This window comes from Trachinotus anak, unplaced genomic scaffold (assembly GCF_046630095.1).
Source record: "Trachinotus anak isolate AG129_WGS33_773 ecotype Australia unplaced genomic scaffold, CSIRO_AGI_Tana_v1 ptg000013l, whole genome shotgun sequence".
Classification (NCBI taxonomy): Eukaryota; Metazoa; Chordata; class Actinopteri; order Carangiformes; family Carangidae; genus Trachinotus; species Trachinotus anak.
In genome coordinates, this window is record NW_027273864.1 from 15,465,880 (window position 1) to 15,483,327 (window position 17,448).

General features: G+C 40.1%; 3 protein-coding genes across 3 annotated transcripts in view; all 3 read left to right on the forward strand.

Moving 5' to 3' along the window:
* Positions 1-3,296, forward strand: part of grm2a (glutamate receptor, metabotropic 2a) — a 33,609-nt gene extending 30,313 nt beyond the window's left edge. The window contains exons 5-6 of the mRNA XM_071495064.1: positions 2,096-2,273; positions 2,851-3,296. Coding sequence (XP_071351165.1) covers positions 2,096-2,273; positions 2,851-2,924 — 252 coding nt within the window. The 3' untranslated portion in view covers positions 2,925-3,296. The remainder of the gene's footprint in view (positions 1-2,095; positions 2,274-2,850) is intronic.
* A 2,714-nt stretch (positions 3,297-6,010) lies between these two features.
* On the forward strand, positions 6,011-11,396 carry parp3 (poly (ADP-ribose) polymerase family, member 3). The gene is made up of 11 exons (XM_071494726.1): positions 6,011-6,149; positions 6,468-6,670; positions 6,777-6,902; positions 7,170-7,349; positions 7,528-7,666; positions 8,145-8,368; positions 8,461-8,616; positions 8,747-8,833; positions 8,915-9,092; positions 9,201-9,344; positions 10,008-11,396. Exons 2-11 carry the CDS (start codon positions 6,485-6,487, stop codon positions 10,175-10,177), a joined length of 1,590 nt encoding a protein of 529 aa, XP_071350827.1. The 5' UTR covers positions 6,011-6,149; positions 6,468-6,484; the 3' UTR covers positions 10,178-11,396.
* Positions 11,397-12,350: 954 nt separating this feature from the next.
* gpr61l (G protein-coupled receptor 61-like) lies at positions 12,351-16,647 on the forward strand. The gene is made up of 2 exons (XM_071495305.1): positions 12,351-12,721; positions 13,500-16,647. Exon 2 carries the CDS (start codon positions 13,555-13,557, stop codon positions 14,845-14,847), a length of 1,293 nt encoding a protein of 430 aa, XP_071351406.1. The 5' UTR covers positions 12,351-12,721; positions 13,500-13,554; the 3' UTR covers positions 14,848-16,647.
* Positions 16,648-17,448: the final 801 nt, after the last annotated feature.

The window sequence follows — 17,448 nt, forward strand, 5'->3', positions numbered from 1 at the left end:
TTACCAATTCTCTGAACTTTTCTCCACATTGCTTCCTTCTCTGCCTCCTTCTGATAGTACCTCACTCCCTATCTCACTCAACCCTCTAGTTGATTGCAAGGCTCCAAAAAGTGTAACATGCAATAGTTCTATTGCATGGCCATCCCAGGCTCCCTGGGTCCAGGACATTTCATTCACCCCTCTCATTGACAATGATGTGTCAAAACTTCTGACTGGTAGTCATCCTGTGCACTGGAACCTATTCCCACAAAACTTCTCCAAGCCATATCTCCCACCATTGTGCCAGCAATAACACGTGATAAATGTAAAACATTTCCGACAGTTTTGAAACAGGCTTGGGTAACACCTCTGCTCAAAAGACTCTGCTCAAGTAGAGACCTATGGACCAATCTCACTACTTCCATTTTTATCTAAGTGTATCCAAAGGGCGGTTTTCAAGCAGGTCTCCGAATTGCTCTCATAGAAAGACCTCCTTGATCCAAATCAGTTGGACTGTAATAGTGGCCACTCCACTGAAGCGGCTCTGTTTCTGTGACAGACACCCAAAGGGCAGCTTGAGCTGCAGCTCAGTCCTCTCTTCTCATCAGGCTAGCCCTAATAACAGCCTTTGATACAGTGAACCACTGCATCCTGCTACCTGTACTCTCCAAAATGGGCATCTTGGGCAAAGCACTGACACAATGGGTGACATGCTGACACTCCCTCAGTGTGCCATGACAACGACAAATGTCCTTATCTCCTCCCCTCCCCATAGGAGTGCCCCAGGGGTCGGTACTGGGACCCGTACTTTTTGCAATATACACCGCATCCTTGGGTCCACTTGTCTTCTTGCATGGCTTCTCATATCACTGCTATTCGGACAACACCCAACTCTACCTGTCATTCCTGCGAGATGCCCCCATGGTCTCTGTGCAGATCTCAGCTCGTATCTCAGATATCCACATGGATGAAGGAACACCACCTCAAACTAAACCTCTCTCAGACCGAACTCTAAGTCATGTAGTTAATCAGTCTCTCCATCATGATATCAATATCAAAATTGACTCTTCATCTCTTACCTCAAACAAGGTTGAGAGAAACCTGGGTGTCATATTTAGTGACCAGCTATCCTTCTCTGACCATGTTTCATCTATCTCCCGGTCATGCTGTTTTGCACTATACATAAGCAAAGTCAGGCCACCCAACTCTTGGTCCAGGTCATGGGTCTCTCTCACCTGGACTGCTGCAATACCCTTCTGGTGGGCCTCTCTTCACACACAGTGAAACTTTTACAGATGATCCAGAATGCAGCAGCCCGTCTGGTCTTTGATCAGCCAAAAAGGGCAGGTCACTCTGTTTATCATTGACCTACACTGGCTACCCACGGCCGCCTGTATCATATTCAAGTAACTAATGCTTGCCTTCAGAGTGACCTGAGTCTGCACCCATCTTATGAACTTAATTATACAGGTTTAAGCTCCTTCTCAGCCACTGCGTTCCTCCAAGGAATGTCATCTGGCATTGCCATTGCTGCACATAAAGCAATCACAGTCCAGACTCTTCTTGTCTGTGATTCCCCGAGTATGGTCTGTCAAATATACCCAATAGTGGAACAAGCTATCGAATGCTATCAGAGCAGCGGTATTCCTCTCAAGAATCTCTTGAAGATTAATTTCTTCCTACAGCACCTCCTCTCCTAACATCCTAACTTTCACTTACTATGCACTTTTGGTGCACTTTTTTTACTTGATCCCTTGCACTTGCACTTATTGAATAGATGTAGTACTTAGTATTTACACCAAGGTCAAAAATGAAAGATAATGTAACATTTTCTGCTAGTCTCGGTGCTTGAGCTGTGTGTGGACATTAATACTGACCATGGTGTGAAATTAAGAGTAGTGCTGTTGCTAGGGTACAGCAATTTGAAAATTTTGCTAATATAGAAATGTGAGTTTACTTTATTAAATTATTACATATTAGTATAACATAAACGTATACTCAAATCACTGAGTAATATCTGTCAAATATATTGTAGATGCAAGAGAAAGACTACCTATTACCTAATCAAGGTTTTGGTTTTTGAAAGTTAATTTCTTACCTCTATTTCCTCCCCCAGGTGCAGACCACCACCATGTGCATCTCTGTCAGTCTGAGTGGGTCGGTGGTGCTGGGCTGCCTCTTCGCTCCCAAGGTCCACATCATCCTGTTCCAGCCACAGAAGAATGTCAGCACCCTCAGGGTTGCCACCACCCGCTTCAGTGTCACCACTGGCCCAGGCTCTAGTTTTTCTCAAGGTACCACCTGATGCACAAAAACAAAGACAGTTACTCAAATCAGTAACACATTACTTATAACACAAATGAAATGAAATATTACATAGTTTGTAGCTACTTTATCAGTATACGAGGCCATCTGTCAGTCACACCTTTAACACTGACTGATGTATTCTCTTTACCTTTCTCAAAATCATGCATAATTCAGATCAGAAAACAAAAAGGCTTTTTCCTTTTACATTTTTTCCATTGTTCTTTTGTTCCATTGAAATTTGCACTGGATAAAATAATAAACCTTTTCTGTTATTTCTACAGAGGACAGAGGGCACCCACAATTATTCCTGGAAAACTCATTGAAAATGTGATATTAACACATACATACATAACTGCAAAACACCGGATTTCACCTATTCTCACATAGTTCACTTCCTGATTGTCATACTGCAAATTCATCTATAAGTACATGGTCCTCTGGGCTGTTCACAGTACAGTAGCCCACGGGAAACGGTATGACAGGGACATGCAGGTATATGCTTTTGTGCAATTCAAGAGAACTTCTATTTTTTATTTATTTATTGTCTTTTTTCATGTTTTGCAGCATCAGCCTCCAATGTTGTTCCAACAGTGTGTAATGGACGAGAGGTGGTGGACTCCACAACATCCTCCTTGTGAAGATCGGCTGAGTTCCTTTGCTAAGCATTGTAAACAGAGTTATATAATCACTAGTCCTGAATCAGGTGTCTACGATATTAAAGAGGTCACACAGACGATTGTCCTGACTTAGTTGTCCTCAAAGTGCTGTGAGTACAATGTCCCAATTATTTTATTTTGTTCTTTGACTCGTAGCGATTTTAAATGAGATGCCAATAAAGTCGCGTATAGCCCTTGTTTTTATTGAAGATTCTACTTGCAACAATGGAGTAAATTATAGTAAATCTGTTAAATGTAATATATACAAGACGTTTTTAATGTAGATTTTGGTGAACCAGTTTGTGCTTTCTTGTAATTTATGTAAATAAAATGTGTTTTTTATTAATACCAAAATGATCTATAGTCTGACTATATATGCAAAAAGACTTTGAGGAGTTGATTTGCTTTGCTTGACACTGTATATGCTGAGAAAAACTGAATAATCCTTGTAGCTTTAGTACCCTACACAAATCTACCAAACATGCTGTCATACTACATCGCTTTATGTCATTTACACCCTTTCCACTTTTCAGCCTTATAGGACAAAACACTTTATACTTTGCTCTCCTTTACTTTGCTTCACATTCAGCCATTTACCCAACTCACATGCTGATGGTGACAGAACTGCCATGCAAGGTGGTGGCCTGGCCACTGTGGGCAATTTCAAGTTCAGGTTCCTGCTCATGGGTGCTGCATGAGATGGACAGAGGGACCTAGGAATCGAATCATCAGCCCTATAATAAGTGGAAGTCCTGCTCTATCTCTTGAGTACAACCCTAAAACAAAGTTTGGGTGTAAAAGCTGAGCTGTCTAATATTTATCAGCTTCATCTGCACCATCTGCTGAAAACAAACAGTCTCTACATGAAAATTACCAACTCAAATATCATCACCTGCTGATATGGGATAAAATCCACCAAAGCTTTTCCAGGGATACACACAGCACTCAGTACTCCTGTGTACATGAAGCAGATGCTTTGGAAAATCGACCCATACAGGATCCATGACTTAACACTGCCATCTTGTGTCTGCTTTGTTTGATATACTGTTGTATACTGCAACATGTAGGCAGCCTTGGGGCTTGCTGTAAATAGATTATTTGCATATGGAGGATGTGGACTGATAATGAGAGACTGATAAGACACTGTCTTACTTTATTAAATCTGCTCAGTGGCCATAATCAAATTACTATGATTGTATAAACCAGGTACAGCATGCACTGCAACAGCTCCTAGATGTGGTAGTGCATGCTGTAGGCATGTCAACTTGTGTAGAAAGGTTAAAGAAAGAGCCCCACCACATTATGCTGAATATTTACAGACATAGTTGATAGCACCAGTTCGTCATCAGACAAATCCACCGTGTGCACAGGGAGAACAGGTTGACTAACAATGGAAAACTGTTGCCACAACACCACTTCTGATACCACTGTCTGTGTATGTGTACAAGATACACTCTATACACATGAGTAATTATTGTATGTAACAATACTAAACTGAATTCTTTGATATTTTTTTATGAATCTAGCAGAGAGAAACTGCTCGTTAGGTTATCATTAGAGAGGAGGCACCATATTGAGAGCTTATACTGGAATTAACAGTGATTGTGACAGTGACAGATAAAGCATGTTCTTTACACTGCTCAGTAGTGACCTCACTTCCCAATCTCCTCTCAGTTTACAGTTCAATTTTATATAAAAAAATAATTGAACTCAACTGGGACAAATAAAAGCAAGGCAAGTGGAAATTTGAGAGTGCTGTTGGCCACCCTAAGTCAGAGTTGTAACTTTTGATGTTGAGGAATAATGTGAATATGATATTGTACTAACAAGAAAATGTTATAACTATTTATCCTTCAATATAGTAATTTGATTATGGCTACATAAACCTCAAAATGTTGCATGCCCAGATAATGTTAATGGACTTTTAACAAAGCTCTAGTAAATCTTGTCCTTAGCAAAAGAAAATTATCTTAGTTACAGTAATTTACTGTCCTTGAAAGTACCAAAGCCTTTACTCAAGTAAATAATACTCCAGAATAATACTACAGAAATACTCCTTCAAGTAAAAGTCCTGCATGAAAAATGTATGTAACAGCACATAAGTACAACAGCAAAGTGTACTAAAGTTAAAGTAGTGGTTTGGTTCCTCTGACTGATTATATATAACATCATTAGCTGATTAACACTGAAGCATCACTGTGTGAGCAGCATGTTACTGTTGTAGCTGCTTGGGGCTCAGCTAGTTTGAACTACTTTATACACAGTTTTATATACTGGGACACCAGATAAATCTGATGGGGAATGAGATGATTAACGGGAGAGGAGAGAAGACAATACAGTTCCAATACACAAATCTGTTTTCACTTTATGGACTTTTTCTCTAATCTTAGATTTTTGGTCATATGTTTGATTATTTTAACATTTACTGAAATTAAACCATGTGAGAACTTTAGAGGAAAAAAAATCACTGGCCTATTTGTTGGAGCCGGTAACAACTCATAGACATCTGAAATGTGACCTCAACTACACACTGCTTTTTGTAATATGTCAAAAGAGATTGGAAACTGGTTTAATCTTTAACAATGTGCTGTATTTTAAAAGTTTATGATGTTACCCATTGTGTAAAATCTTCATCTTAAAAGTAACTAGTCAACCTGCGTTGCAGCTATGTGCTGGAGCAGAATATTTCCCTCTGGAATGTAGTGAAGTGGAAGTATAAAGTATTATGAAATGTAAAGTACAGATGCCTCAAAAGTACTAAAGTACGCTGCAGTACTTGAGTAAATGTACTGAGTTAATTTCTACCACTGCACAACCGTGAACCCTACATATGTTTTGAGGTGTCAGCCTAACTGAGGACAGGGGTTGGATCAGATTTCTGTCCACTAGCAACAATTTGTAACTAAACCTTTATAGAAATATATTATACCTGTATTAGTGGCCTCCGGGAAACGGGGGTAACGGGGGGGGGCTTTATGAGGGCCATGAAGCTGGCCCTAAGGTAGGTGGCGGTGTTGCTGACACCGAGCTGTGCAGAAGAAAAGGACGAATACAGTTGAGCTCCGCCTCTTCCTCTCACTGTAAAGTGATTGTAAACTTCCTGGAAATCAGAGCCAGAGTCAGCTGTCTTCAGACTACTCCCTCAGCAGCGGGGAGGAGACGCCGCGTTTCGGTCCGCTTTTTCTGACACAGGTCGAAGTCACAAAGGTGAGGACCGTAGAAATATTCACTTCGTCCTCCGGATAAACTGGGGAGGGCGAAGGTTGGCGTGGTTGCCTTCTTCCAAAACAACAACAACAACATCAACAAACATAAAAACCACTGTTGCATAATGGTGACTTGTTATTACTTACGACTTTATACAGTAGCATTATACAGTAGGAGATGTTAGGTACTTAATACGTGCATAAATGGAGAATTCATTCATTTAGATTGGACAGCCAGAGAGCTAGCTGGCGAATGTGGGCATGCCTGAGCTTGTCCAGGACTCATGCCCAGTGACCAACGTGACAGGTCTTTGTGCAGGGTTTTCAGCAGGGAGCATGGCACCAAAGAGAAGGGCTGCCCAAGCTGCCAAGGCGGGTGGAAAGAAGGTCAAGAAGGAGCCTGAAACACCACAGCCCAAGGATGCCTTCACCTCTGCGAAAGAGGCCCTTCTAGCTGCAGGGCCACAGGTAAAAGGCAAGAGGAAGGTGGATGAGCACTGCTCACTGTCAAGCTCTGGAGAGGTAGGAAAAAGATGCTTTGTTATGTAAAGTATCCTCAAAGTATGCAAAGTACTGAATTGTGTGCTATTGTATTTAAAGATTGTGAAAATTGCTCTGTCTCCACCAGGTATATGAGGACTATGATTGCATGCTCAATCAGACAAACGTTGGACACAACAACAATAAATTTTATGTCATTCAAGTTATTAAAGCAAACAACAAATACTTTTCGTGGAACAGATGGGGTCGAGTGGTAAGTTTGTCCTGCAAAAGATTCCTACCAAGTTACTTTATTTACTTTGTCTCTTTCAATTCTTAAATAGTAGACATTCTTTTTCTTATATTTTGTTGCATATGTATTTTGCATGTTATAAAGGGCTTGCTTGAACAAATCAGTGGATCTCAGTGGATCCTGAGTGAGCTAATGTCAGGGTGAACATGACTGGCGATGTTTAAGTCACTGTGGTCATAATGCCTGGATTCATTGCCCCTGATTGCCTCATCTCTAATCTGAATTCAGGGGGAGGTGGGACAGTCCAAACTTAACACTTTTGATAAGGTTGAGAACGCTGTCAAGGACTTTGAGAAAAAGTTTAAGGACAAGACAAAGAACAACTGGAGCGACCGGATGAGTTTTGTGTCTCACTCTGGGAAGTACACCCTGATTGAGGTGGACGGAGAGCAGGATGCTGAGGTCAAGGTAATGTAAACGTAGCCTAAAATGACTGGAATTATTAGAAGTAAAAACTAGTAGGATCAGTTACCACTACCCATGACATCCTTCATAAAGAAACTGATGAAGGTGTTCCAGGTATTTTAAACCTGTGTAACTCGGTAAATTAGTACAATCTCACTGGGTGTATTGTCTGATATTACAGGTGGACAGTGTGGATGGAAAGACTGTCAAAGTCACAAAAAATGTCCTGCCCTGCACCCTTGACAAGGCTACAGAACACCTCATTGAGCTAATTTTCAGCAATGACATGTTCAAGGAGGCGATGGAATGTATGAACTTAGGTGGGTGTGTTTCACTGAACTAACCCTTTAATACAAACAAGTTCATGTAGTCTGCAGTTCAGTGTGCATAAATACCTGCTCTGTAACATTCATGAGTGCCTGTTGCACTAAAGATGCTCATCTCTGAGCCTTTCATATATTTAGCTTGACTTTCAGTATTGCTTAGAGATGTAGGAACTTTGTGGATCAAATAGTGCTGAGTGAGGGTGAGGGGCGAAGTCTGCATTTACACATCTCCTTATCTCAGCATTTTGAACATGTCTGATCAGTGTCTGAAGCTTTGCTAACACAATCATTATGATTACTTGTTTGTTTTTCAAGACGTGGAAGTATCTTAAGAAAATTCAGGCTATTTTACCTGTTCTTTAAATAGGCAAAATACCCTGTGCAGCATTCCTTTTCTTAGCAAAAACAAAGAAAACATACAATAACTAGTGTTGTTGGGATTTGTATTTTTGTGTGTTTTGCTGTTACACAGACATCAAGAAGATGCCTTTGGGCAAGCTCAGTAAGCTGCAGATTGCAAAGGGCTTTGAAGTGTTGGAAGAAATCGAGGCAGCCATGAACCAAAAAAGCGGAAGAGCACGTCTGGAGGAGCTTTCCTCAAAGTTCTTCACCACAGTCCCACACAATTTTGGCCGGAATAGACCGCCAACCATTGACAACAAAGAGATTGTGGAGAAGAAGAAAGAGATGCTTATGGTTAGATTTTTCTTTAGATTTTATGTTGGAGCTGTCTTTCTATGATGTTTTCTCAGTCCTCAACTCACTCTCCCTGTACATGCTCTATAAAGGTGCTGGCTGACATTGAGCTTGCTCAGACTCTGAAGTCAGAGACTGAGAAGGCTCAGGAGGAGATGATAGAGACAGTTCCTCACCCTCGAGATCAAGACTACAGTTCTCTCAAATGCAAGCTCGCTCTAATGGACAAGGATACAGAAACTTTCAAGGTACTCTGCCATAAGTGATAATAAGGTTCAGTAAATACAAAGCCTCACTACTGTCAGGTCTGATCTCTGGCCATCTTTCATTCATGTTGTCCCGTTGTCCACCAATATTAACTTGATTTTGCATTTATAGATCATAAAACAATACCTGAATGCGACTTCAGGTGACTACCGTAAACCAAAAATTGTCAATGTTTGGGAGGTCGATCGAGAGACAGAGGTAAGAAATACAGTCAGTCCTGTTTAATGCCATACAGAAGACTGAAGTCCTGTGACCAAACACATACATTGCACATTACAGGGAGAGCGCTTTAGCGAGAATGACAGTCTGGAGAACCGCCGTCTGCTGTGGCATGGTACAAACATAGCAGTGGTGGCAGCTATCCTGAAGAGTGGTCTGAGGATAATGCCCCATTCAGGAGGCCGTGTTGGTCGTGGAATCTATTTTGCATCTGAAAACAGCAAGTCTGCAGGTTATGGTGAGGCTGTATGAAGACAGGGATTAAATAAGATAACAATGACATTGTTTGCAATCGTAACGATACTATGGTGTTTTAAATATCATATTTTCTGTCCTGTATTTTTAGTGCGCACCTCTAAAAATACTGGAGTGATGTTTCTGAGTGAGGTAGCCCTCGGCAAAGAATATACCATCACCAAAGATGACAGTTCTTTGCGGAAGGCTCCTGCAGGTCATGATAGTGTGGTGGCGCGAGGATCAGTGGAACCAGGTACAGTTCTTCCTCAGTTTTATTCATTTTGTAAAGTGTATTATGGTATCAAGGTCACCACAAGTATACTGAGAGAGCAACATGGTTTTTATGTCTAAAAGCTTGACCAGTAATTTTTTGCCTGGACTGCAATAGTGGGGCCAGATTCAATTACAATACAGTTCAGATACAATTCAGATCTGCTAGTTCTTCAGCTTAGCATTTACCAATTTCAGGATTTTTAGCAGTGCAGAGCAGCAACATGGAAATTGCTTGGATCTTAATAAGTAGTCTTAATGGGCCTCGTGTCAGTCACCATTTCAAACTTGGCTGTCTTAAATACTATATATGTAAACACAGAGAGTTGGAGAGAAGCAAACAGATAAAGGGCTGAAACCAGGTGACAATAAGCAAACTGTGTATGGGACAGGATGATGGGAATTGTTTACAGCGGTTCCACAAGAGTTTTCAACTACATCTTCAGTTTCGCCTATGACCATACACAGTCCAGCCGTATACTAGCCTTGTTCATTTTTGCGCAACAGTAAGTCACGAGAAACCTCGTTAACCTGTTGCTAATTTCCAAAATATTGAGAAAATGAAAGCATTTAATAAACTGCTGTGTTAAATTACACCATGCAGCATCTTTTTGTTTGGTGAAGTTGTGAACTCCTGTGTTTTCAGATCCCTCTCAGGACATCTTCATCACCCTGGAGGGCAAGAGGGTTTCTGTGCCTCAGGGTGAGCCCGTACAGCAGCCCCAGTTCTCAGAGAGCTACTTCTGCAACAGTGAATATCTCATCTACAAAGAGAGCCAGTGTCGCCTTCGCTACCTGCTGGAGCTGAAAATGTAGCACTAATTCAACTCAGGGAAGGAGGCAGGTCCTTTGAAGGAGAAATGTTCCTTCTTCTTCCCTCTGTGCAAGGGGCTTCTTAAAAAAGCTTGACTGTGCTGTTTTCTAATCTGTTATTGTCCTTGTGATAACAGTCATTGTGTAGATGTTCCTACCATAAATGCCTTATATTTTGCACACTGTAAAGTTGGCCTGAGTTTGACAAGGCTGCATGTCCTATATAACAGACATCGCTAAACTATATTTACTTTTTCCTTTGCAATCACCAAGTTGGTGTCCTTTGACCATTCTCCTGTCAGTTTCTTTTACCTGATCTTCGTTTTTAATTGTCTAAAAGGCCTCTTAATATTTGCACTATTTTGTTTTTTTTAATTACATTCTGTACCTTGTGTTTTACATATTGGATTATTTAATCCAAGTGGAAATGAAAATATAAACCTGTCCCTAAGACAGAAAATATCTCAGATGTTTAGAAGGAATTTGCCACATGCTGTTGCAATTATATAGATGTTTTGAGTAATAACAATAATGTGCAATAGTAAAGCAGAAGTAAAAATACCCTAAGCACAGTTTGTGGCTAATGTCCAAGCACTGTGACAAATCTAATATTTTGTTGGACTGTTAAGAAAGTGCTTCTGTAGTGTAAAGTAATATATTAATCATGAATAGCTTGGGCTAATGTCTTGCCCAGTAGGTCTTCCAGCTCCATTATGATGGTATCACATGTTACCATAGGGTGTCACTAGTGAGTAACTCCCTTTTGAATGTAATCGCCACAAACATTACTTGAACCCACTGGTATTTAATTCAAACTGAAAGAGGTCCAGTTAGACAAAATATTCCCAAGCAAAGGTGGGTGGGTCCCCTAACAATAATTAAATTTTCTTGTCTAATTTCAAGGAAAATAATTAATTAATTAGTTAAATAAGAAGTAAATTTTCCATTTTCTTCAATTTTGTTGACTCAGTTCCACATCTTAACAGTCTCCATCATTTTTATTGTGAATAATCTCAACACATCTTTACAAACAGCTTTTAAGCCTCCTTTTACCCTTCTTTTCCTCTTATATCCCACTTCCCCACTTCCCCCCCTGAATTCTCTGACTGTTGCCTCTGGTGTATACATGGACAAATTTCTCAATAATTTATGGGTTATAGGTCCAGGTCCGGATTGGATGGCTTGAACCAATGATTACTCAATAAAGACTGTTCCTCTCTAACTTGTTGTGTCTTTTTTCCCTTTGGATGTTGAACATGAAGGCTTTCCAGTCATATATCAGTCCTTGTTCACTATTATTGTGAAAATGTTTTATCCTGCTAGATGAAATTTGATGGGGATGGTAGTGTGTGGATATATCATATATTTTCGTATTTACATCTTGTGTAGCCAATTTGAAATGCACATTATCAAATAAAGGTGTTTTCAGCACTGACTCCGCGTTAAATTACGATCACAAAATGCTTGATGACCTATCTGGAGAGAAATGTAAGTGAAAGTATAAATGTTGATTTAAAAAAAATTAGTAGTCATTTACCAGACAGTACTTTCACTGGGAAAATATAATTAACATCTGCAGGACCACATAGTTAATTTTGGTTCTAAAAACGATAACAACAAATCTAAACATTGTTCTGATACTTCAGACACTGCTGATCAGATTTTGGAAAACTTTTATTATATGAACTGTGTCAGCACTTCTTCCATTTTTAAACACTAATAAGCTCAAGGAAGCTGCAATAGAGATCAGAACAGATAGACATACTACTTTAATTATCCCAGATGAATACTTTTTTCCGGTGGATGATACATGTACTACTATTAGCTTGAATATTAGAGAACTTTTACTTTTAACACCTAAAAGAATTATATCACTTCTAGTAAGGTGAGGGATGAGATCATTTTTGTGACGACAGCAGCCGACCCCTTATTTACTGCCAGTGGAGCAGCTCCATTTTCTAGTAGTGTTACAGTTGCCTCTGATTTTAGTTGATTATACTATTTGAGACAGAGCTAACTGCTAACAGGTAAATCTAAGTTTCCATTTGAAACTGGTGACAGTTAGGACCCAGGGAAGACTGGGCTCTGGAGGGGGACAGTGGAGTGTGTGTCCATTTGAAAGGAAGAAAAACACACACACACACACACACACACACACACACACAATCACACAATACAATGTGTGACAGTCACTGCCATACACAGCACAGGACAGGAAGGAGAGTGTTTCTGGAAGAGGGCTGATGCAAAAGATCAAGCATCATTTCCCATCTAAAATCAGCATGGACTCATCTTTAATAAGAGATATACATATGTGATGAGACTAGACCGCTGGAGCCTACAGGAGAATCAAACTTCAGACACTGAGTTGATTGGGTTTGATGACATAGATTTTTCATTGGAGCACTGACTATTTTACTTTTTATATAAAAAATGTTTTGGGACATTATAAACAATATGTGGGAATTCAATAGAAGCTTTGTCAAGTCAAACACCTGGTTAACCTGTTTGGTCTGAACTGTACCACACAAAGAGAGTGGATTATGGGTAAGTAATTTTATATATAATCAGCTTTGTTGTTTTGTAGTTTTTAATGCTGTATGTTTTTTGTTTTTTGTTGTGATTTGTTTGTTTTTTTGGTGCTGAAAAAACTTAATATGATTTATTATTGATATTAATATCTGTCATGTTTTCCTATTGAAATATAAAGGCACTGATATTTTCTAAATATGTCCATCTATCTATAACAAATAATTTTTGCCCATTCGGACAAAGAGACCTTATCCACCTGCACATTTCCTTTTGTTTACTTAGAAAAGCTGTCCTATGTTGAAGGTCTAGTATATCATCAGTTTGTTACTCCTTTTTCATAGGGTCTCATTCAGTATCAAAGACATTGTTCCTTAAAAAGACTGTTAAACAAACAAATTGGAGTGCAGTTGGACTGTGAAAGACACTTACCAAGATCACTGGGAGTGAACAAGCGTATTCTTTGCTGTGTTTACTGTAAACAGTTTTTAATTTGCCCACAAGTATATGTGTTTACACCTAAAACAAGGAAACTGTTGACTAAATTGACATGCTGAAATGCTCAATCTTTTCTATTAGAAATCAGCAGTAAACATACATTTGATTGCAATATGTTTGCAATTAATTCATTTCAATTCATTCGTACTGTTTATTTGTATATGAGCAAAGAATATGTATGTGGAAAAAATGTTGCTTTTTTGGATTCATAGATCCAGAATAAATCTGAAGTGTCCGCACAGCCTTAAAATTGTCTGTTTTCTTCCATTTACAGACTGTTTCTATCTTTTCAACACAGGGCATCCAGACATGAAGACATCTGAGAAACAAATGGAGGAAGTTGAGAACGAATAATGGCTGACAAGAGTGGTCCCATGATAGCCTCTGTGCCAAGTCCATCAGTTACAAATCTTACTACTGCCCTATGGGAGCCCAATCCTACTGTGCCTGCCGATGTGAGCGTCGTCACAAGCTCCCAGTCACAGATCAAAGACCTTTTTGGGTTATTTTGCATGGTGACCCTTAACCTCATTGCTTTGTTGGCCAACGCTGGTGTGATGGTGGCCATTGCTCGTGCACCTCACCTGAAGAGGTTTGCTTTTGTGTGTCATCTCTGTGCAGTGGATCTGCTGTGTGCCATCCTACTCATGCCTCTGGGGATCATATCCAGCTCACCATTCTTTGGCACTGTGGTGTTTACTGTTCTGGAGTGTCAGGTTTACATCTTTCTCAATGTTTTCCTCATCTGTCTGACTATCCTCACCATCACAGCCATCAGTGTGGAGCGGTACTTCTATATCGTACACCCAATGCGTTATGAAGTCAAGATGACCATCAACCTCGCTATTGGTGTAATGCTCCTAATCTGGGTTAAGTCCATCGTCTTGGCTTTGGTCACGCTGTTTGGGTGGCCAGCTTATGGACACCAGAGCTCCATTGCTGCAGCTCACTGTTCTCTCCATGCGAGCCACAGTCGTCTGAGAAGAGTATTTGCTGTGCTCTTCAGTGTTGTTTGCTTCCTGGTCCCTGCAGTGGTTATCTTTGCCGTTTACTGTGCTGTGTACAAGGTAGCTCGTTCAGCAGCCCTGCAGCAAGTCCCCGCTGTGCCAACATGGGCAAATGCAAGCCCTGCCAAGGATCGCTCTGACTCCATCAATAGCCAGACCACCATGATCACCACCACCCGCACTCTCCCCCAAAGACTATCTCCAGAGAGGGCCTTCAGTGGAGGCAAGGCTGCACTTACTTTAGTATTCATTGTGGGCCAGTTCTTGGTTTGTTGGTTGCCCTACTTTATCTTCCACCTGCAAATGTCTCTGACTGGCTCCATGCAGAGCCCTGGGGACTTAGAAGAGGCAGTCACCTGGCTTGCTTACTCCTCCTTTGCAGTTAATCCATTTTTCTATGGCCTGTTGAACAGACAGATCAGGGAGGAGTTGGTAAAGTTTCGACGCTGCTGCTTGACCCAGCCTGTGGAGTTTGGGGCATCCAGCCACGAGGGCTCCCTTCAGGAGAACTTCCTCCAGTTCATCCAGAGAACCACCAGCACAGCTGAAACCCAGTCCAGCTGTGTCAACTCCAGTCCCAGAAACACTATAGACCCGGGGACAAAGATCCCTGGACAAATACCTGAGGAACATGCCTAAACATTGACCAACATGAGCAATGGACTACAGTGCTAATATGTAGGCCATACCAATTTTTTATATGTGCACTATTTTTCCTTAATGGATGTTTCACATTTCAAGTCTATTTTAGAGCAATACTGACAAGCCCATCTGCACACTGAAAGGATTATTGGTTTCTGTAATTGTTTCTCCTGTTCCTACTGCCCACACAGTGGTCCCTACTTTTGAGCAATTTCCATGTAAGTAATGGGGGACAAAATCCACTCAGTTTTCTAATTTTTCTGTGCAGAAATCCCCAATTAAATAACTCTGACTGATGAAACATATATTCAGTTGAATATAAGGATATTTTTTGACTGTGGAATTTGTCCCCCATCACTTACATTAAAATTGCTTAAGTAGGTGTATCTTTTTGCCAGTACGGACAAGGGGAACCTTTAGAGTGACCAGAAATCTTTTTAATGTACATATGCAAATGTCAGTATTTTTTTAAGACAGAACTGGAAAAATGTGAATGTATCCTTTAAATACATATTAAATATCCACTGCCTTTTACAGTTTAATTCAGAGAGGCTTTCTCATTAAAGGTCAAGGTGCTATGGCTGTACTGTAACATGAAATATTGGAATCGTGATAGATGTTCTTCTATGTGTATTTTACAATATATTACAGTTGGCCTGGTTTAATTATGTTTGTACAGATGTTTTATATGTTTATAAGTGTGTAAATGTGGAGTGTAACTAGAATAACAAGGACATGATTGGATGGGTCTCTAATTTTTTTTATTGTATTTAATTAGGAACAGTTTTTATTGTGTTTGAATATGAGTTGGTTCCACTGTGTCATTTTGTTTTATGTCAATAACAATATACTGTATATGCAAATGTCACATTGATGACTGACTATGTTGAACTTTGTAAAGTATTGAATGTCAGTGTTGCCAAGCAGTGGTCCTTTATAGCTGAGGAATATCCGCAGCATGGTGTGAGTCCCACGTTATCACTGTATTATCCCTTCAGAGCATTAACATGGTGGGATCTGCAGTGTGAGGAGCTCTCATGAATCTGACAATACCTCAGAGTTCCTGTGTGCAGCAGATACGCTGATAGATGCTGAATGTCATCTGCCCCTGTCGTCATGGAAATGGAGTGAGCCTGTGACTCACATAGCAATGAGGACTTTTGACTGGATGTATGCTTAAGCTTTAAATTCTGATTGAGTCTACTTATTCTGGCTCATGCCGGCTTTTCACATGCAGACTGATTTACACGAGGTCTACGAGTTCAGATAGTGGCTCATTAACATGTGAATAATGGCTGAGGGTAGGTAGCAAATTCCCTGCGAATATGGACTGCTATATGACACAGGAACGGTGAGGCAGAGATAGTGAATTTACACTGGAAATCATTACTGGACATTGATAATGCTCTGAGAGTGGTGACAAAGTGCTATTTTATGGCCTCTGCTGTTTGTATTAGTCTTTCACAAACAGCGGAAAAGACAGAATAGTGTGGTTACAGCAAATAACAGCAAACACCATTTTGCTGGGATACTGGGATATACACCACTCTTACATAACCGTGACTGTGTATTTAATACATAGAGTTGGATTCTGCATTTGCCTTCTTACCAGGAGGATATGAGTGCTGCATGAACACACAGCAAAGAAATACGTTGAGAGTCAAATGTAAGGATGTCATCTGATATATTTTTATATGTTTGTTTCTCTCTTTAATGCTTGTTCGCTGTCTGTCTTTTTTCATTTAATTCTCTCTTCACAAATGTATAGCCATTAAATAATGAGAATTTCTTTACACCAACAGGACAAATTTTACATTATTAATCCAACTGACAACATAGGGTAAAAAAATCTGCAGATTTACCAGCATGCATGCTGAGATTTTAATTTCACAAGCAAACAATATAAGAAAACAAAAGAAAAAAAAACAGATTTGAAAATCAACTAGATCTAGATACAGTTCTTATGAAGCTAAACATCAGAGCAAATATAGATTAGGACACATTCATGATCACCATGACACCTGCCTCAAGAACTGAATCATGAATCACTACCCTTCACAATTCACAACATTCAGAGGTCTCTATTTTAATCCTGAAATCAGACATAATGTCTAATTAAAACAGACATGAGTCCGTTCTTCCAGATACATCTGGATGGACAGATGTGACTGGAGCTCAGTGTTTTGATTTCTTCTCTCAAATTTGACCAAGCTGTATGTGGGTAAGTAGAAGGATTTACCTGCCTCTGTGCTGACAGATGCTACACCCTGGCTGTGGTTTATACACAGTATGGGGATCACTGAAGACAAGCTCTCACTCACTGAACCAGACACTTCAGAGTGCTGTTACACAAGTATCCTAATATCATCAGGCTGAACGGCTCCAAAGGAAAGAGCACTCACTGCAAAGTCAAAAGGAGTCAATGGCCTGATCAGGGATAAACTGAAAACTGAAAAACAACACAGACTAGTATGGTAGCATATACACACTTTGATGACTCTTGTAGTTGGCAAGAAAACAAAAATCAAGTCATGAAGTGTTGGGGTGTAGCCCGTCAATAAATGGCTTCCTGTTTAAAGTGTAGTCATGAATGAAACA

What these genes read in the sequence shown, in the direction of transcription:
- parp3 (XM_071494726.1), top strand. Translation starts at nt 6,485, where the DNA reads ATGGCACCAAAGAGAAGGGCTGCCCAAGCTGCCAAGGCGGGTGGAAAG. An exon ending in CACTGTCAAGCTCTGGAGAG is followed by an intron (nt 6,671 to 6,776) that starts GTAGGAAAAAGA and finishes TGTCTCCACCAG; the next exon opens with GTATATGAGGACTATGATTG. An exon ending in GCGAGGATCAGTGGAACCAG is followed by an intron (nt 9,345 to 10,007) that starts GTACAGTTCTTC and finishes CTGTGTTTTCAG; the next exon opens with ATCCCTCTCAGGACATCTTC.
- gpr61l (XM_071495305.1), top strand. Translation starts at nt 13,555, where the DNA reads ATGGCTGACAAGAGTGGTCCCATGATAGCCTCTGTGCCAAGTCCATCA.